Here is a 21,312-nt window from a genome sequence, read left to right on the forward strand (position 1 = left end):
CTTTACTCCCTCAATTGTTAAAAGAAATTGAAAGAATCCATTTCCAAGGAGTAGTAAGCATCAGCAGCAAATGTAAAGCAAATGCAAACCTGTAATATAAATGTAACAATGCAATGTGAACAATTATATATCAATCTTAACACACACAACACTCTTGCAGTCTCTATATATCCCCTGATCCCTCTGATTTTCTTATAAGTATATCAACCTTACTATGAAGCAATAATTAGAATAAATGTTAGGTGACTAATAATTTTTTCTTATCTTTGTCTTATATTTAAACCAATACTAATTAACTCTCTTCTTTTCTACACTAAAAATGTTGATCCGTTAACATTCTCTATTAGAGTTTTTCGATGTACAATAATTAGTTTCTTGTTTTAGTATTTTGATTTATAATAATATTTGAGAAACTAAAAAAAATTAACTCAAACTTATTTTATTTAATATTTATTAGTTCTCACTAGAATTAATAAATATAATTAATAAATATTAAATAATACAAGTTTAAACTGTGCGGGTTGATTTTTTATTATCTCTCTAATATTACTAAAATGGCAAGATGTTGTGGAAAAAAAATCATTATTTAAATATTTATTATAGGAATCCAAAAATTTCTAGCATGGAGATGCAAGTGTAGATAACTGCTGGAGTTAAGTCTTAAAGTGGTGCCTGAAATTACATTCGAGACTCATAGTAGTCCCTGAAGTTACTAGTTACCCATATTCGTCCCTGAAGTTGCACTTCGGGACTCAGATTCGTCCTTCCGGCATATTCCGTCCATCTGGTGCCACCAAAAAACTGATCTGGACTCCTCCATGACACGCTGGCCAGGTAACGGCTAGCTGACATGAATTAATAAACTTTTATAGTACAATTTGGTCCCTAAATCAAAATTAAAAACCCTAATCCCTAAATTTGATCATCATTCTCTGCAGTAACTCCTCTCTTCTCTTCTCTTCTCCATCTTCAAATTAGATGAAATGGGATATATAGAAGACTATTCAAGAATAGATAGTATAAATTAGATGAAATAGTAATAAGTACAGATTCACTAGACGATGCTTGGTGTTTTTTACTTGTTTTAATTGTTCGATTAGTTTGAGGATCCATCTGCTTACAAGGACAAAGTGATTTCCATGGGCTTGCCTGCTTCCCCTGGAGCTGCAACAGGGCAGATTGTGTTCACTGCTGATGATGCAGAAGCATGGCATGCAGAAGGAAAGAGTGTCATATTGGTATGGAAATAATCTCCCTTGCTCTAGCTTTTTGTGATTTGTAGATCATTCATTATTGTTAAATGAGTGATTATTATTAGCTGATCCAGCCTTGCATTGTTGAAAGGTGAGGACAGAGACAAGTGCAGAGGATGTAGAAGGTATGCATGCAGCTGCTGGGATCTTGACAAAGAGAGGTGGTATGACATCTCATACTGTCGTTGTAGCCCGCGAATGGGAAAGTGTTGTGTGGCTGGCTGCTCTGGTATACTTGTAAATGACACCGAAAAGGTGAACGATTATTCATTTAGGTAATACAAACATACTAAATGGTCATCTTGCTATTGGTAGTAATTCATATAAAAATAACCAAAAGAGTATAATCTCAATCAATGATGCAAGTAGTGGTAGTTGGGTATAAGGTTCTCCGGAAAGGAGAATGGATATCACTTAATGGGTCCACCGGTGAGGTGATACTAGGACAGCAACTACTTTCTCTTCTAACTCTATGTGATGATCTGGCAACCTTCATGTCTTGGGCTGATGAAATAAGGCATCTGAAGGTGAGTGTATGTCATGAGTCTTACCTACTTCATAGTTTGAGTTGAATTAAAACTTCAAAATATTGTGTTTTGAACATTGTGAATTCATATTGCTATTGTGAATCAGACAATGGCGAATGTTGACACACTTGCAGATGCACTAACAGCTAGACAGAATGGTGCCCATGGAATTGGACCGTGCAGGACCAAACACATGGTAAAAATAAAAAAAATAAAAATTTTAACTCCTTGGTTATAATTAAACGAAAAGTGTACTCTCAAATCTCAATTGTTATGGCACTAAATATTTAAAGATTGTACGATTCTCTACTTTCAATTTTTTGCCTCAGACAAGAGGATAAAGGCTTGTGAGGTTTATGATAGTAGCCATTACACTAGAACAGAGGAAACCCGCAATTTACCTGTTGCTACCTTATCAGATATCAGATTTCGAGGGGATCTTCCGTGCAATGGACGGTCTCTTGGTGACAATCCGATTGTTGGATCCTCCACTTTATGAGCTTATTCTTGAGGGTGAGTTGCATCACATTGTCAGGGAGCTAACTTCGGAGACAGGAATCAATGAAGAAGAAATCTTCTCTAGGATTGAAAAACTATCAGAAGTGAATCCCATGCTTGGTTACCGAGGCTGCAGGTTTACATCCCCCCTTAGTTTATGGATTGATTCACAGCATTCATATCTGACTATTGAATTTTCTGTCAACAGGCTAGGAATATCATCATACCTAGAACTAACTGAGATGCAAGTTCGTGCAATCTTTGAGGCTGTAATTTCAATGAGTAACCATGACATTAAAGGTCTGCCAGAAATAATGGTTCCACTTGTCGGTACACCTCAGGCATGATCCTTATTCAACCTCATTTGTTCCCTTGTTGCTTTTTTTGCTTCACTTTTTGCTCTACATGTACCATTAATCATAAAAATTATGTTATAGCTTTCCCATACATTCTTTGAGCCAAGGCTTCGTAGTCTTTTTAGTTTTTCCTAGACAGTTTACCAAGTACAACTACATTAGCTTCTTGACTTGGTTATTTATAATCTTTCCTCTTTTATCCTTGGCAGGAGTTGAAGCACCAAGTGAGTTTAATAAGAAATGTTGCTGTGAAAGTGTTCTCTGAGACGGGTTCCTCTCTAAGCTATAAAGTAGGAACCATGATCGAGGTCCCTAGAGCTACTTTGATTGCAAATGAGGTATAACTTAAATCCTCTCTTATTTATCAACTCAAAGAACCACATTTAGATTCTAGCTTTGCATATTACTAATTTAAAATATGATAAAGTCATAAAGAATGGCAATCGACTTCACCATTTTGCTTAGGCTGGAACAATTAAAGTGTCATTCTATTTCCTTTTGGTTTCTCACACTTCAGAATTTTATTATCTATTTATGTAGATTGTAGAGGAAGTAGAATTTTTTTTATTTGGAACCAATGACCTTACCCAAATGACATTTGGGTACAACAGAGATGATTTTGGAAAATTTCTTCCTATTTATCTGGCAACCGACATTATTTATGGTATCTGTTCTTGAATAGTCTTCTATATATCCCATTTCATCTAATTTGAAGATAGAGAAGAAAAGAGAAGAGAGGAGTTACTGCAGAGAATGATGATCAAATTTAGGGATTAGGATTTTTAATTTTGATTTAGGGACCAAATTGCACCATAAAAGTTTACTAATCCATGTCAGCTAGCTGTTACCTGGCCAGCATGTCACAGAAGAGTCCAGATCAGCTTTTCGGTGGTGACAGATGGACGAAATGTGCCGGAAGGACGAATCTGAGTTTCGGAGTGCAACTTTAGGGACAAATATGGGTAACAATTAACTTCAAGGACTATTATGAGTCTCGAGTGTAACTTCAAGAACCACTTTGAGGCTTAACTCATAACTGCTGTGTTAAAAGTTACCAACATTAGCTCCGGTCACAAGTACTCAAATTCTCTCACCATGTTTAAGTGAATGAGCTGATACCAGCAGGGAAGTGAAGATTAATCTGATTGCTAAAGTTTTTACTTTTTGGTTAAGGTAGTTTACAAAATTTATTTTGAAATTTTTTTTTTAAAATTTGTAATAGTTGGATTTTTTTAAAATAAATAAAATAAATATTTTAATTACTGAAATAAGTAATTTAGAGAATTTTTATCGATTTTCATAACATGTCTTAACTCATTTACACTGTAAATGAGATAAGACACAAACCCAAATCCACATATCATGGGTGCACACGTGTTACGTGGGAAAGAATGAACTCTGTGGATCTCGTTTACACGGTAAACGAGATATAGTACAACAAAAATCAATCAACTATAAAAGGATGTTGAAACCGTTGGTATTCACCGCAAATATCTCAATCCTTCTTCTCTTCCATTTTTCTTCGAAAAATTTAGTAAAAATGTCTAGTGGTAGTGGTTTCTTTGTTGTGATGGTATATCCAACTGTCACATGAGAAACAGTGACAGTGGGGTTATATTTGAGTGTGAGAATCCTACGCTGCTGCGCACTTGGAGAGCAAATTCTTTGTTCGAGTTAAAGAGTCTGATATTGACGCATGTCGGTGGTGAGGAGAGAAAAGAGGTTAGAAGAGTTGGGTATAGGATGCTAGCACCAATGGGAGGTGGTGTATTTTGGTTTCGTCTGTTCTGGCTCAATGGCGATGAGCATGTGCGCCTAATAGTTGACGTCCACGGGAGAATCGTAGTTGAACAAGTGATGAAGTTTTCTGCAGAGGTTTGTGATGTTGGTGGTGGTAGTTCTAGCAGCTCGAATTTTATCTAGGATGACCCACCTCTTACACTACGACTCTTGCACTGTGCTAGTCCAGTGGTAGACATGGACGTTGACGGTGAGGAGTTCGATGAAGAGTACATTACCGATAGCCACGAAAGTGGTTCCTCTGAGGATGATGACGAGGATGAGTTCAATACCTTTTTTCTGCTCCGTAACCAATTCCGAAGTTATTAGTTGTACCCAGCCACTACCATACTTTGGATTTTGATGTGATGCATGAGGTAACTCTATTTTCCGATATAGAGGCAGATGATTACAACATCGATGGAGGTGTGGAGTTTAAGGTTAGTCATAGATTCAGAAACAGAGAGGCAGTACTGCAAGGCGTGAAGAATTACAACATTCGAAAAAGTGCTGAGTACCGAGTTTTGAAGTTGGATCAGTTAAAATACTACGTGTGTTGCCGACAATTTACTGATGGTTGTCCTTGGAGTCTCCGTGTTGTCTTTCGACAGAATCTCGGATATTGGTAAGTATTACAGTATTTTAATGCATTATCTTATTTGTCATCCTTATTTTGGTTAGAATATCATTTGATTATATTTCAAATCGTTTAAGGAAGTGCGTAAATTTGGCATACCACACACGTACTTAGCCCCACCATGTCAAAGATCATCGAAAGTTGGCAGCAACTTAATATGTAGAATCATCATCGGGAAGGGTCAAAAGTTTGGGATCATCTAGCACATCCTTCCCAAACAGATGTCTAACCCAGCAGGCCTGCTGGTACCAGGCCCAATACTCAAGTGTAGGCCTGTCATCTGTAAATGGCTGAATAGTGATTCTGTGGCCCTCCTTAAACAGGACCCTAAATCCATCATATCACTCCTGAAGATGAATCGACTACCACACGTCCTCTCTTTGCCTTGTGCTGGTCAGAAACCTATCGACATTCACTGAGTCTTCAAACACTGGCTGCTTCCCTCCGAACTGGTGTTTCACCCGATCAGCGTGGTGAAACTCCACAATATTAAAATAGACAAGGGGGGCAATAGACATCCATGTCCCCCACTCTACCTCTGCCCTCAACCAGTCCAAAGTAATGGCCTGTAATGTGGGGTCGTGGTACGGCGTCCAAAGGAACTACACATCAAAGTGTAATAAACTCATCAGAAACAGTTCATTACGTATGAGAGGTAAATGAAGTCAACTAAATAAAACAAATTGGCATACCTCATTCAAAGGCAACCAATCTAACATCGTCCGCCATCAGAGAACTCTCTGTATATGGTGGTCCCTACTCTGCTGGGACATACCTATTAACCTGTTCACATATGCAATCAGTCACGTTATCACACTCTACAGAAGAAAAAGTTTAGTTACATAAACAAAAAGAACGAAAAATGTATACAAAAATAGTTACCTCACTGCTAGGAAAAAAGTTGGGATCTGCCTCGGGTGGACACCACTAAGAAAACATGTGGTATATCCACGACACTAGGAGCGAAATGCATCTAGCTATGTTCGTGGTATCACGATGTGCTGCAAGACATAAAGAGTGGTACGTCCATGCAAGCACTGTGGATCCCCACGATAGACCGCTGCACCTCCCGAAGTTGTCCAACAATGACAGCCATCTGATATGCACCTGAGTGTTTGACTTGTCGGTCATCAGGTAACTACCGATCAGCAGCATGATGTAACACCTAGTGCATTGTCGGAGGGTAGCTGGATCGGCTGCAGCTGGCATGTGCCAGACCCGGTCCCGAAGCCATGGTATCTTGATGCTAAATGACTCCTTCATCTGGGCACCCTGCTACTGACCTTGAGGGGGTCTGGCACCTAGGAGCTCCTCTGTGTACTCCCAAGTCGAATGCTGGTACCAAGTCTGGAGGTTACGCAAGCACCAACAACTGGCTCTTCATTTGTGCGTAACTCGAGGTGGTACGCAACATCCTGTAGGGTGATGGTGCACTCACCCCATGACAGGTGGAAAGCGTGTGTCTCTGGACACCATCGCTCCACGAATGCAGTGATAAGGGATTTGTCAAAAACGAAGTCCCCAAGCTGTGCCGTGTCGCTGAATCCAGCCTCCTTCAGGTAAGGGATAATAGCGTCCAGGGGTGCAATAGTGTGACTCACCCGCCTAGGTAGTAGCAGGCGAGGCCTCTATTTAAAAATAAAACTTTTTAAAAACTTTGATTTCAAACTAAGTACTCTCGTATATTCAAATTTAGAATTAAAAAATTTATAATTCGACGCAAAGAAATAACATAACGTAATAAATACGGATGAACGGTAATTAATACATTTCTTTTATTTATTTAAAAAAAACTTATACAGTTAATAAATTAATTAAATTAAGTTAATTAGTAAATTAGCTTCTGCTATAAGTAAATTCGACACCTAACAAGTGTTCATTAGTTTCCTACCTACCTATTTTATGTAAACTAAAGATGAGCCATTCTATTCACATGAAAAAATACTAAATCCCTAAAAGTACCCTAACTATAATTACATACGCTTATTAATTTAAAAGATATAAACAACACTAACTTCAAAGTCGATCACTCTCGTAATGTGCCAACTATCATTCAGGCGGTTAATGTCGGGATCTCGTGTGTCAGTGCGCGCCATAACATCCGGACAACTCAAAAATATCAAGAAAACGTCTAAGAAAGGGAGAAATGGAGGTTAATGGAGATGGGAAGTGGGCTAGGAGGCGCTGTGCACGAGTTGCTTTTATAGGCGCACCCCCAACCTTATCTGTGTAATGAGATAAGATCTGTGTCATAACACGTGTGCACCCGTGATACGTAGACTTGGGTTTGTGCCTTATCTCGTTTACAGTGTAAACGAGATACAACTATACTTAAAAATGAGATAAGGCATGTTACGAAAATCGATAAAAACTCTCTAAATTACTTATTTCATTAATTAAAATATTTATTTTATTTATTTAAAAAATCTTGTAATAGTTATATTTGGTAAATTAAAATTAAAATGGCTTTTAATAATTGTAAGATATAATAATCATGTTGAAAAAAAATATTTTTTTAATTTAAAATAATTTTAATAAATATAAATATGATAAGAAAGAATAAATATAAATATTATTTAATTTATGAAATTGTTTTAATTTTTTAGTTTTGAAAAGTATAAATTAATTTTAAAAAGTACCTTGAATGTTTTTAAAAACAATAATTTTTAAAAGTCATAAGTACAGGTTCATAATATTTTTATTTATCAAATATAAAATAAAATACTTGTATTTCTAAAAAAAGAAAGTATCGAAAACTAATTTTTAATTATTCAACTTTAGAGTTTAGATTTATAATTTGGAATTTACGCTTAAAAGTTTTATGATTAAGATCTAAAATTTAATATAAATAAAATAAATTTAAAAAAAATTAATTAACATTAACTAAAAAATATTGATTTTCTAACATTATTCTCATAAAAAAGACAAGTATATTTTCAAAATACTTTACCAATAATCAGTATATCTATCCACCATTGAACTAGGTAAATTGGTAGGAAACTTATGAAATGGAGCCCACGCCGAATCTAATAAGAAAAACACGATACCTTATAGCATACTTCCAATTCGATATATAAATCAAAATTCAAACCAATTACACAAAATATTGTTCTATACGTGGATCTTGTAGTCTTGGTCCTGGGATAAGGAAGCGAGGTTCAGACAACACTTACAAAGAGTGAACCAAAAATGGCAAAATTTTAATCTGCATAGTTATTATTGTACAGACTCTTCTGAAGGATATCCGGTACACTCGTGGAGCTTCTCAATGTAATGTCAAATATTCGGCCACGGGATTAGAAAATAAAATACAAAAACGAAAGGACAAAATGCAACAGTGCTCAAAAAGAATTTCCATATTTCTGAACTGATCTACAGCAAATGATAATATACAAGAGACCAGAATTGGATTTTGATATTCTGAACCTAATCTATAGCATATGATAACACTGGTGCGTATTGTAACTATTGGTTTGTTTTTTGTCTGCTATGAGGACTGCATCTGATCTCGCCGTAGAGCCTGCTGGAGCTGAATGACCTGTTGTTGCTGCTCTGGCGGCAGCGAACTCAATTGCTCCGGTGTTAGATTCAACACTTGTTGCAGTAAAGCAGACTCTACATCTGCTGGAAGCTGAAAGAGAGGGAGAGAAAGAAGAATGATATCATATGTATGTAGTCACAAGATAAGTTGCACAAATACAAATATTATATTGCTCCATCAATTGTGGTCAAGCCACCAAAGAATCAAAACAACCATTTGCAGTAGTAACAGTACAAAAGATGTAAACGCAACACATTTAACGGTATTTTCCGCGCGCACGGGGAAGGATATACTTTATACTTTAACCAAATAAAAAGTGAATTTTTTTTTTATGAAAGACAAATATATGCTAATCTTTTACTACCTTTGCAAAAGATCAACTCTGAATGAGGAAATCATTTACAGTCACTTGTCAATTATGAATTACCAACTTAAACCTACCTGAGCAGGCACTTCTGTTTTAGGAGCTGCAAGAGCAGGCAACGAGTTGCTTCCAAGAATGTGGGATGAACCATTGGTCACAGGCACATCAGCAAAAGGAAAAGGCGTACTCCTTCCGTCATCCAATTTCATGAGCTTTGAAGGGCGACCCAACGATTCAGACAAACCATGAACCATATTTGTTTTCTCTACTCCCAAAGGCATGTTTGAATATGCAGATCTATCACCTTCCTTACTAATTAAGTGAGGAATTCCTGATGATACAGAGGGGCTAGGCTGTTTTAATAGACCACGTTAGATACTTCTAATAGTAAAATATAACCATAACAAGAATATAGAAGTTGTAGCCAGCTAAGCAGAGGTGACAAGTACATCAGCTTCTATACATGATCTGCTCCACAAAAATTGAAAGCACATAGCTAAGTATACTCAATCAAGAACTATATTGAAATCCTACTTAGGTTTGGTGGTTTTCTTCTTCAATAACCACATACCTTTCATAACAAAACATAAAAGAGGCAAGGGAACTTGACCCCTTGAGATTTTTCAGTTTTAAATCCACAATAATTGCATTTGTAATACTTCTTGCCTGAATAGTGAAACTTCAGCAAGAAATTGTCTCCAGATGTTTGTTACGTTGAAAAATTTAAAAAAAGAAAAATCTCAATTATTCACTTTCTACACTGCAGGTCACATAAGGCCTTGACAGGGTACAAATGCCCAATGCAGAATGCACCCAAAATTTCAAAATCCATAGGAGAGCAATTTTGCAATTTTAAAGGATAAATGTTCTTATCTGCAACTTTGTAGGAAATAGGACATACTGGGCATCCTTATGGGCTCAGCTATTGTATTGAAAAGACAATATATTTGATGCAGAGGAATAGAAACTTTAAGTTGGTATGCTCTCCTGTTGCGGGGTGTTTATATTCCCTCTTATGCTATACTACAGACTACATATTTCTTTCGCAAAGAAATTCCAATGCTCCAATGGCGATAAAATGGAAAGAAAGGTGGAGCCAATTAGCCAAATACCTAAATCAGCATTAACATTCATATCTTTCTGCCTATGCAACATACAAAGGCAAACAAAATTAGGCACCTGAAAGCTTGCATCTGGTCGAACCATTTGAATATTATGTCCTACAGTTGAGCTTCCAACAAGTGCTGAATGTGGTGGCAAAGGGGCATGCCTTTGCTGGTTCGGGGCAGTCGACATTGAAGATTGAACTGAGGGCCTCATAGACAAACCCCCCAATGACTGGGGTCGTGCTGAAGGAGGCATTAAATTTGACTGCCCTGACAGCGTTCCCAACTGTCCAACATGGTTGATTGAATGTTGTTGAAGTGGCACTCTAGGCTGCAACGGAGGCCTTGGATGTGCATTCAATTGATTAGGAACCAAAGGATTATGGGGCATGACGTTCGCTTGACTTTCTTGAACATAAGGTGTCAAACCAGGCTGCAATGTACTCTGTCCCAAGCTCTGGGGTAGGCCAGACAGAGTCTGAACTAATGCCGGCTGACCTAGCTGGCCTTCATTTACTGAAGATTGTGAGGCCTGCTCCGAAACCATCTTAAGGTTTGGCATTTGTAACTGAAAAAAGTTCAAATAAACAGAAAGTTAAAGTTGATGAAGAAAGCTGTAAAATCTAGAGGGGAAAGGAATATGCATAAGAAAACAAAAGAACCATAAAGTTCTCACTATTTTTTAGTTATTCTACAGATATCTTACTATTTATAAGAAGCTCCATGAATGGACTTTTGTGGCCTTATGCTTAAGTTATTTTCTTTTATTTGAGCTTAAATTGTTTTAGTCCTGCTGGCTAGTCATTATAACTGGGCCCCAGGCTCTAGCTTAATGTTTCCCAAGTTTTGTTTGATATACAAGCAATTTATATATGAAAGAAGCAATGGGTGAAACGCCTATCTGTCAAGGAGTGCAAGGTATATCTTAGAAGTAATTGCTAAAAAAATGTCACAAACTCTATTCTATTTTGTCCCTTTGTTTACCCGCCAAGACTTACTCTTCTTCACAGACAGTATAAAAACGCATGATAACAAAATATTGGTTGATTATTGATTTAAATTGTCCTAGAACAAGCGGACGCTAATCCACAAATTTACAAACTCTGTTTACATCCTTGGCAGTTGAAACGGCACCTGAATTTTCCTCATGTTTACATGACATAATTTTGCATAAAAGAAAACGGAAATAATATGTGAAAGGGTAAGGAAACAAACCACTTGGGAGGTCACCATTCCTAGCATTATCTGAGCCTGCAAATTAAGAATACAATGATAAAGAAAGTATGAAAAATACAAATCATAATTTCTCTCAAGGCACACACAATTACACTATGCCGTAAAGTTGGAGGTGAGGAGAACAAACTCTCAGGTTAAATTTCCAAGAACTATTGTACATCCAGAGCATATCAACAAAATTTAACTAAAATGAACAAAAGGGGGGGTGGGTGGGGGGGGGAGGATCTTACAATTCTAGCCAAAGAAAAAAGGTATCAAATTCATAAAGCACATAAGATTAGAAACGAGTTTATTATCAAAGAATGCTCAAAGGAATAGATATAGGAGAAAAGTTCATACCTGAAAAAGAGCCTTTGGCAACTGTGGTCTTGAAAGCAACAGTTGCCGAGCCATGTCCTTATTCTGTGTAGCCATTGCCTACATCATCAGAAGAACAAATAAATAAAGAAAATATTAAGTTATCCTGGAATGCGAAGGTAGCCTGATCCAATAATTACCTTGACCTCAGAGATTATCTCATTTAACTGATTCCTTGACATTTTAGCAAGGTGCAGAGTTAACGGATCATGTGCCAATGCTGACTGACTCTGCAAACCATTTTGAGCCGACTGGACGCCAAACTGAGCCCCACCTAGAGCTGCTGTCATGACAGACGCAGCTGTTATGGCAATATGGAGACCAATAGGTTGATGATGAGCAGCATCCCCTTGGATAACTGAGCTGCTTCCTACATGTTTCTGAGGGTCTGTAATATGTAAAAGCGGAATGAAAACACAAAACAGAACAAAAAATGCAGAGAATATATGTATGATCATTTATCACAAGTAAGAACAGAAAACATAGAGCACTAACCAACATTTGCTGACAGTCCAGGCCCTCCACGACCCTGCAGCAAAAAGAACAGGAATAATTTCATTTAGTGCAACCATGAAGAATTAAATTGTCCTTTTCACAACAGCAGTTACAAAATCTCAAAAGTAAGTAACATGAGTCTGCTCATTAGTGGAACAGAAAGCCGGAAACAACCCAAAGTATTAAACATTATAGGCACTAAACCGAGAGAAACAGCAGCAAAGACGATTTTCAGAGAGTAAGAGGGATGCCAAGAGAGCGAGAAGTTATGTTCAACTCAAGTATCTTATGGAGAGAATTGTTTATCCCCCAGGTCTCACAGTGAACAAACATTGTGGTTAACAAGATGAAGAGAAATAATCACAAAGAATGAGGAGGATAAGGAACTGTTCAAAACCAAAAACATGGATACAAAACAAGCATAAAGAATGAAAAGATAAATGTGTCAACTTTCCGTCCTTCGTACATCTAGAGAAACCCCTGAATATAGTCTGTGAGAAGTACTTGGAATTAAGCTACTTTTCATGCTATACCCACTGCACTTATTTTGAAGTAAACACAGAAAAGATTTAGGTCAACTAGGCGTTAACACTTCAAGAAGCACTGACAATATACCTGCTCTCTATTTCTATCATTCCCTTTATCATTTTCAGCAAAATCAACACGCAATTGCCGCCCGTTAATTTCATAACCCTGAAGATTCCGCCGAGCACTCAAAGCTGTCTCTTCATCCTTATACTCACAGAACCCATAACCCTTTGGCTTCCCAGTTTCTCTATCAATAACTAATCTGCGGATAAGAAAGGATGAAAAATACTTCAAATAAGTAAACCACTACTAAAAACAAAGCATGAAAGGAGTTTTAAGAAATGCTAAACTTATCCCCAAGTACAGACAAATAAAACCATTGACCATTCCTAACGGAACAATAAATCAGATTTATGCAAGTTTGTCAATGAAAAAAGGCCACAAGTACATATTGTCTAGAACAAATTCCCTTAATTGCAGAGTGGTCAGAAATCAAGAACATGAATGTTGCAAGTACCTGAATGAGACTACAGGACCAACCTCCTGGCAGATTTCAATAAGCTGTTCCTCTGTGGCATCATATGGTATATTGCCAACTATAAACACAATCACAATCACAAACAATTCTCATAAACTTGACAAATCTCTATAGTATTGAAATCTAAGAACATCCAATATATATGCAACAAGTATTAATCTGAAGTTTCAATTACTAGCCCTCATTTATCAGTTCGCAAAATACAACACTGTAATCAACGAATCAGATACATAGATATGGAGATATACCGAAAACGCAGCGATGCTGGGAGGAGGCCATGGGATTAAGAGGAGAAGAAGAAGGTGAAGCTCTGCTCCATCTTCTTCCTCTTCAGAAGCATCCCTTGTTCACACACAAGAAGAGAGAGAGAGAGAGATGAAGAGAAAGAGAAGAGAGACTGCGTCGTTTTGGATCTCTCCTTGTTGTTCAGTAACGATAACAGAGACACAGTTAACGCTGCGTTGCCCTCCTTCTTCAATCTACTTTCATCTTCCTTGTTTCTACGTTTTCTTTTTCTCCTGGGTATTTTTGGTTTATCATAAGATTCTTTTTATAATTTATGTGTGTACATAGTGAATATTAAATATTAAAATTAACCATATTGTTGGTTAGTGTGTTTTTGTTAACGTAGTAACTGCTTATTTGAGAGTCATTAAATCAATAAACAATTAAAAAATATTTTTTTATTTTTTAATGTATTTGATAAATTTTTAATAGTAAAAAAAAAATTAAAAAAAAAAATTTAAGTTACAATTTATAATTTTTTTTAAAAAAAAAATTTACGTAATAAATAAATAAAAAAATATTTTTATCTTATTTTATTCATATTAAAAAAAATTATATGAAATATCTAAATATAAAATTATTTTTATTTTTATAAAAGATGTTTTAAAAAATACATTAACTTTTTTTTTTAAATAAAAATGTAACTAAATAAATTCTAATTATTCTTGAATTAAAGAAGTAGAATTCACACGGTTAGACATGACTAAAATTATATAAATTTAATGATGATTAATTTTTTTTTTTACTTTACAATTCTTTTTATTTTAGAGAACTATTTTTTACTTAAGTATTCTGTATATGTTTTTTATTTATTAATTTATTAAAATTTTTATTTTTATATTATAAAATTTAAAATTAAAAAATTAATAATATAATTAAAACTTAAGTAGGTGAAAAATAGGGAGAAAGAACTTGAAAAAGAAACTTTGTTTGAAAATGAAAAAACGCAAATGTGTGTTTTATAGAATGAGAGGATAATTGAAAAATAGGAGGAAAAAAAGAACTTAAAAGAGTAGCTTTGTGTGACGGTAAATTTTAGAAGGTTAAATTTAATAGTATTTGTATAGTTTTTTGGAGTGTTTGAGAATGCTCTAGATGGTTCCGGAACGTTCTAAAATGTTCTAGAAGGTCCTAGAATACCCTAGAAGGTTCTAGAAGACTCTGGAAGGTCATAGAATATTCTAGAAGAGTGTAAATGTATATAGAAGTATAAAGAGTGGTATGGAATAATCTAGAAACATTTAGAAAGTTGTGGTATGATAGATATTTGTAAAGAAGGTTTTGGATGATTAATTTGGACCGTTAATTAGATTTAATCCTAACCATCCATTGAGAAGGTGGATGGCTATAAATAAGGGTGAGAGTTAGAGTTTGTGAATGTGTGAATCATTTGTAACAAACACTTGAGCAATAAAGTGTTCTTCCACAAAAGCTTCATTTCTCTTGTGTTCTCTTGTATTCTTAGCTTTCTTACTAAGTATTGAGGGTTAGGCTGACTTGGTTTTAGCTCAAGAGGTTGAGTAAGTCCGAGTGCCGGTACGGTAGCATTGGAGTGTGTCAAAGGCCGTGACAATTTGGCATCAGAGTAAGGTTCGAGAGGGAGCACAAGTCGCTTGTGGGTATGGCATCTAGTATCACCATGGAGCATGTTGAGTCTCAAAGGGGAAAGAATGTTATTCCTTCTCAATGGGGAGGTAAGAAGGTCCGTTCTTCAAGTGAGCCTAGAGGTAAGGACTCTAACTTCTTAGAAGAGAGAGTTTCTATGTTGGAGAATGTTCTATCCTCTATGGATGAGCGTTTCCAAAGGATAAAACATGATAAGGAGACCCTCGAGACTCACGTGATAGGAGAACTAGATGCTTTCAGAAAGCATGCTCCAAATCGAAGAGAAGCTTGAGAATTCCTTAAAGCTATTTGAGGAAGTTCGAGTTTGGTTCGAGGAGGCAAAATCTCGACCAACCATTATAAGGGAGATGACAAAGATTGATCTCCCCAAGCCAAAGGAGTTCAAGGGCGTAAGGGACGCTCGCGAGGTGGAGAACTTCCTATGGCAAATGGAGAGGTACTTCGAAGGCCAATGGGTGATCGAAGAAGCAATAAATGTACGCACTGTAGCTCTCTACCTTTCTGACAATGCTACTTTGTGGTGGAAGAGAAAGTGCGTAGATATGAAAAAGGGTACTTGCAACATAGCCACATGGAAAGATTTCAAAAGGGAGTTGAAAAGACAATTATTCCTTGAGAATGTGGTTTATGAAGCAAGGAAGAAGTTGAGAGAGTTGAAGCATAAGAGTACGATTAGCGACTACGTAAAGGAGTTCATTACTCTCACGCTTCAAATCCCCAACTTAGCATCAGAGGATGCATTGTTCTTCTTCATTGATGGACTCCAACCTTGGAAAAATCAAGAACTACAAAGAAGGAATGTTAAGGATGTCGATGAGGCCATCGTGGTGGCCGAATCACTCACTGAGTATCATAGGGGAGACTCTAAACCCAAGTCTTCCTCCAAGCCTAGTTCTGCTAAAGGTGGGGGAGATAAGGGGAAGAGTTTCTCAGCCAAAAAGGAAGAAAAATACTCTTCAAAGAAAGAGTACGAAGAAAAGAATAAGGCTTTCGTGCCCAAAGGAGGATGCTTCGTGTGCAAGGGACCACACCAAATGAAGGATTGTCCCAAGCTAGGGAATTTGGCATCTATCGTCGAGGAACGAGAAGCTCAAACTCAAGTAATTGAGTGGGTTGGATCTATCCAAAACATAAATGCTATGAAGGGCAAAGAGGCAAGCACTGTATAAAAGAAAGGTTTGATGTATGTCAAAGCCTTTATCAATGAAAAACCTGTCATGGCTATGATGGACACTGGTACTACACACAACTTCATCACACCTGATGAAGCAAGGAGACTTGGGTTGAAGATCACCGAAAAGAATGGTTGGTTCAAATCAGTGAATACCAAGGGTGAACCTCTTAAGGGAGTAGCAAAAGGGGTTAAGATGACTCTTGGTTCTTGGAAGGGCCTTGTAGATTTCTCAGTAGCACCCATGGACGATTTTAAAATAGTCATCGGGCTCGATTTGCAAAGGAAGGCAAATATAATACCTATGCCATACTACGACGTAGTATGCGTCATGGAGAAAGGGTCTCCATGCATGGTCCCTACAGTCTCTAAAGTTGGCGGACCACCGATACTTTCTGCTATGCAACTCAAGAAAGGGTTCAAGAAAGGAGAGATTACATATTTGGCTCTATTACAAGAGGAGTCAATATCCGAAAGAGAAGACGTTCCTCCCAAAATCAAGGAAGTCCTTGAAGAAAATAGGGATGTGATGCCTCCCGAGTTGCCAAAACAACTACCACCTACGAGGAAGGTGGACCACAAGATTGAATTGGAGTCAGGAGCAAAGTCGTCCGCCTCAACACCTTATAGGATGGCATCGCCAGAACCCAAGGAGTTGAAGAAGCAACTCAAGGATTTGCTAGATGCTGGGTTCATCCGTCCATCGAAAGCACCTTATGGCGCACTAGTCTTGTTCCAAAAGAAGCACGATGGTTCATTGAGACTATGGATCGACTATCGAGCACTTAACAAGGTAACCATCAAGAACAAATACCCCATTTCTTTGATAGGCGATTTGTTTGACCAACTTGGTAGAGCCAAGTGGTTCTCAAAGCTAGATTTGAGGTCAGGATTTCATCAAGTGAGAATTGCCGATGGTGATGAGCCTAAGACCACGTGTGTCACGAGGTATGGATCGTATGAGTGGTTGGTGATGCCTTTTGGCTTGACCAATGCTCCTGCGACCTTCTGTACCTTAATGAACGAGATCTTTTGACATTATCTTGATCAGTTTGTAGTGGTCTACTTGGATGATATTGTTGTCTATAGTAATACCTTGGAGGAACATGTAGAACACTTACGAACCGTGTTCAAGATCTTGCGAGAGAATAACCTATATGTGAAGAAGGAAAAGTGTTCCTTTGCAAGGGACGAAATCCACTTCTTGGGACACATCATTAAAGATGGAACTCTCTGTATGGATCAAAGAAAGGTGAAGGCTATCAAAGAGTGGGAGTTGCCAAATAAGGTATCTAAATTGAGGTCATTCCTTGGGTTGGCTAATTACTATCGGAGGTTTATCAAGGGATACTCTACCAAGGCTGCACCATTAACTGATCTTCTCAAGAAGAATCACTCTTGGGAATGGTCAAAGGAGTGTCAAAAGGCCTTTGATAAGTTGAAAGCTGCTATCACAGAAGGACCAGAACTAGTACTACCCGACTACTCAAAGGTATTTAAAGTCCACACTGATGCTTCTGACTATGCTATTGGAGGGGTTCTGATGCAAGAAGGACATCCGATTGCCTTTGAGAGTCGCAAGTTAAATGATATAGAGAGGCGATACACCGTCCAAGAGAAGGAGATGACCGCGGTAGTGCATTGTCTGAGAACTTGGAGTCACTACTTGCTTGGTTCACACTTCATCGTCAAGACAGACAATGTAGCTACAAGCTACTTCCAAACTCAGAAGAAGTTATGCCCTAAACAAGCTAGGTGGCAAGATTTCTTGGCTGAGTTTGATTTCGAATTTGAATACAAGTCAGGTAAGACTAATGTGGTAGCAGATGCGCTGAGTCGCAAGGCTGAGTTAGCGGCCATTTCTATGGTTGAAGGAGATATCATGCATACCATCAAGGAAGGGTTGCATTACGATCCATTAGCCAAGAAGTTGGTGGAGTTGGCTAGAGAAGGTAAGACCAAAAGATTTTGGTTAGAAAATGACCTTCTCTACACTAAAGGGAGAAGACTATACGTCCCTAAATGAAAAAATCTAAGAAAAAATTAGTGAGGGAATGCCACGACACCAAGTGGGCTGGTCACCAAGGTCAGCGAAGGAACTTGGCACTTATTGAATCTTCTTATTATTGGCCTCAAATGAGAGATGAAGTGGAGAGCTATGTGAAGACTTGTCTTGTGTGCCAACAAGATAAGATTGAAAACAAGACACCAAGTGGGTTGTTAGAACCTCTGCCTCAATCAGAGCGACCATGGAAAAGTGTCTCTCTAGATTTCATCTCTGCCTTACCGAAGTCCGAGGGGTTTGGATCTATTCTCGTGGCAGTGGATCGATTTTCGAAGTATGCTACCTTTATACCTGTCCCTACTGACTGCACTGTAGAGGAAGCAGCACGACTATTCTTCAAGAATGTGGTGAAGTACTGGAGATTGCCTAAGAGCATCATTAGTGACCGAGATCCATGCTTCATAGGACGACTATGGACAGAGCTGTTCAAACTCCTTGGGTCAGATTTTCATTTCTCAACAAGCTTCCATCCTCAAACTGATGGGCAGACTGAGAGAGTGAATGCCTTACTTGAGTGTTACTTGAGGCATTTTGTAAGCGCTAATTAGAAGGATTGAACAAAACTCCTAGACATTGCTCAGTTCTCATACAATCTGTAAAGGAGTGAGTCTACAGGGAAAAGCCCATTCGAGATTGTGACTGGACAACAGCCGCTTACACCTCACCCTCTTTCTTCCTCTTACTCAGGGAAGAGCCCTAGAGCTTATCATATGATTAAGTCATGGGAAGAACAAGCAGATGTCACTCGTTCTTACCTCGACAAAGCTGCCAAGAAGATGAAGAAATGGGCAGATAAGAAGAGGAGGCATGCAAGCTATCAAGTGGGAGACAAGGTAATGATCAAACTTCTTCCACAACAATTCAAAGCCTTTCGCAAAGTTCATAAGGGTTTAATCCGCAAATACGAAGGGCCATTTGAGATCATTGGACGTGTTGGGGAGGTTTCTTACAAAGTACAACTCCCTCCCTCTATGAAGATCAACCCGGTCTTCCATGTGAGTATGCTTAAACCATATCATGGAGACCAAGACGAACCGAGTAGAGGTGACTCGAGTCGTGCTCCGCCCGTGGTGATTAGATCCTTTGATAAAAAAATCGAAGAGATCTTAGCTAATCGCATCGTGCGACGAAGAGGGGTACCACCAAGTATCCAATACTTGATCAAGTGGAAAGGGCTCCCAATAACCGAAGCTAGCTGGGAAGCTCGTGAAGATCTGCGGCAATTCCAAGAACACCTAGGGCGCTATCATGAAAAGAACGCAACGAGGACGTCTGCGCATTAGGTGGGGGAGAATGTCACGGTAAATTTTAAAAGGTTAAATTTAACAGTGTTTGTATAGTTTTCTGGAGTGTTTGGAAATGCTCTAGATGGTTCCAGAACGTTCTAGAATGTCCTAGAAGGTCCCGGAATACCCTATAAGGTTCTAGAAAACTCTGGAAGGTCATTGAGTATTCTAAAAGAGTGTAGATATATATAGAAGTATAAAGAGTGGTATGGAATAACCTAGAAACATTTAGAAAGTTGTGGTAGGATAAATATTTGTAAAGAAGGTTCTGGATTATTAATCTAGACCGTTGATTAGATTTAATCCTAACCATCCATTGAGGAGGTGGATGGCTATAAATAGGGGTGAGAGTTAGAGTTTGTGTATGTGTGAATCATTTGTAACAAACACTTGAGTAATAAAGTGTTCTTCCACCAAAGCTTCATTTCTCTTGTGTTCTCTTGTATTCTTAACTTTCTTGCTAAGTATTGAGGGTTAGGCAGATTTGGTCTTAGCTCAAGAGGTTAAATAAGTTCGAGTGCCGGTACGGTAGCGTTGAAGTGTGTCCAAGGCCGTGACATTTGTCTGAAAATGAAAAGACAAAGGAAAGTGCAAATTGTGTATTGGGTACTAATAAAATACTCTCTGCTGTTTTATTTAAAGTTTAATTTTAATATATTGATAGTATAAATAATTTTATATTATCATTAGATTCATATATTTGAATATTTTTTAAAATAATGAGTTTAAAAATTAGTTATTTTTGTTAATGTGATTTTTTATAATTTATTATTTGTATAAGATCTTTTACATTGAAAATATATTAAAATTAAATTATTTTAACTTTATCTAATAACAATTAAAATTAAACAACACATAAGAGAATGACTAAATTAGAAATAAAAATTAAATAACAAAAAATAGTAATTTTTCTCTATTTCCTTTATAATAGGTATAGATACAGGTATAACCAAATAAATAAATATATAGATTATGGAATTATTTTATTTATTTTTTCTTAATCATAATTTACTATTGGATTCTTAATGAATTAGGTTGTCTTACAAAACATTTTTTGACAATTTTAAATTCAGAATTAAAGATAAGTATTTTTTAACTCGATATACGAAAGATTAATCCGACACCGATATGAACTCTATTTAAGGTTATTTAAACATTTTATTTAACGTTAGTAATTTCTAAAGATCTATGAAGCACGGACACTTTGTTGAGTTGCCGTGTCTGCGTGTCGGACACATTTCAGACACGACACTCATCGACACTTGTCCGACACGCGTGTCTGCTGTGTCCAAACCGTGTCTCAATAAAAAATAAAAAATTCTTCTCCGGACACACTTGGACACACCTAAATACCATCACGTGTCAGCTTATCCGGTCTTATTCTTAATATATATTTTTAAAATAAATTTAGATATAGTATATATTATTATTTATTAAAACAAAAAATATTTTAAATACTTGATATACTTAAAATAAGACATTAAAAATAATTTTAAAAATTAATTTATATTTTAATATCAATAAAATATTAAAATATCATTACGGTTTATCTAAAAAATACTTTATATTTTATATGTATGCGTGTCCCCGTGTCATGTAAGATTTTAAAATTCGCGTGTCGACGTGTCCCGTATCGTATCGTGTCCCGTGTTCGTGTTAATATC

At 37.1% G+C, this 21,312-nt stretch overlaps 2 protein-coding genes across 2 annotated transcripts; one reads left to right on the forward strand and one right to left on the reverse strand.

The window, feature by feature from the left end:
- The first annotated feature begins 947 nt into the window (after nt 1-947).
- On the forward strand, nt 948-7,712 carry LOC112779064 (pyruvate, phosphate dikinase, chloroplastic-like). The gene is made up of 7 exons (XM_072228033.1): nt 948-1,238; nt 1,345-1,780; nt 1,887-1,976; nt 2,200-2,414; nt 2,487-2,619; nt 2,844-2,972; nt 3,472-7,712. The coding sequence occupies exons 2-7, from the start codon at nt 1,610-1,612 to the stop codon at nt 3,562-3,564; spliced, it is 831 nt and encodes a 276-aa protein (XP_072084134.1). The 5' UTR covers nt 948-1,238; nt 1,345-1,609; the 3' UTR covers nt 3,565-7,712.
- A 517-nt stretch (nt 7,713-8,229) lies between these two features.
- Nucleotides 8,230-13,786, reverse strand: LOC112775363 (cleavage stimulating factor 64). Its single transcript, XM_025818939.3, has 10 exons — nt 13,464-13,786; nt 13,195-13,273; nt 12,765-12,939; nt 12,150-12,183; nt 11,795-12,042; nt 11,637-11,714; nt 11,277-11,312; nt 10,135-10,629; nt 9,033-9,308; nt 8,230-8,681 (listed from the first exon to the last, which is right to left on the reverse strand). The coding sequence occupies exons 1-10, from the start codon at nt 13,492-13,494 to the stop codon at nt 8,538-8,540; spliced, it is 1,596 nt and encodes a 531-aa protein (XP_025674724.1). The 5' UTR covers nt 13,495-13,786; the 3' UTR covers nt 8,230-8,537.
- Between the last annotated feature and the right edge of the window lie 7,526 nt (nt 13,787-21,312).

Source organism: Arachis hypogaea, chromosome 19 (genome assembly GCF_003086295.3).
Source record: "Arachis hypogaea cultivar Tifrunner chromosome 19, arahy.Tifrunner.gnm2.J5K5, whole genome shotgun sequence".
NCBI classification, from domain to species: Eukaryota; Viridiplantae; Streptophyta; class Magnoliopsida; order Fabales; family Fabaceae; genus Arachis; species Arachis hypogaea.

What these genes read in the sequence shown, in the direction of transcription:
- LOC112775363 (XM_025818939.3), bottom strand. Translation starts at nt 13,494, where the DNA reads ATGGCCTCCTCCCAGCATCGCTGCGTTTTCG. An exon ending in GGTCCTGTAGTCTCATTCAG is followed by an intron (nt 12,940 to 13,194) that starts GTACTTGCAACA and finishes TCTTATCCGCAG; the next exon opens with ATTAGTTATTGATAGAGAAA. An exon ending in GAATGGTGACCTCCCAAGTG is followed by an intron (nt 10,630 to 11,276) that starts GTTTGTTTCCTT and finishes AACTTTTTTCAG; the next exon opens with TTACAAATGCCAAACCTTAA.
- LOC112779064 (XM_072228033.1), top strand. Translation starts at nt 1,610, where the DNA reads ATGATGCAAGTAGTGGTAGTTGGGTATAAGGTTCTCCGGAAAGGAGAA. An exon ending in CGTGCAGGACCAAACACATG is followed by an intron (nt 1,977 to 2,199) that starts GTAAAAATAAAA and finishes CTACCTTATCAG; the next exon opens with ATATCAGATTTCGAGGGGAT. An exon ending in CTACTTTGATTGCAAATGAG is followed by an intron (nt 2,973 to 3,471) that starts GTATAACTTAAA and finishes AATCCATGTCAG; the next exon opens with CTAGCTGTTACCTGGCCAGC.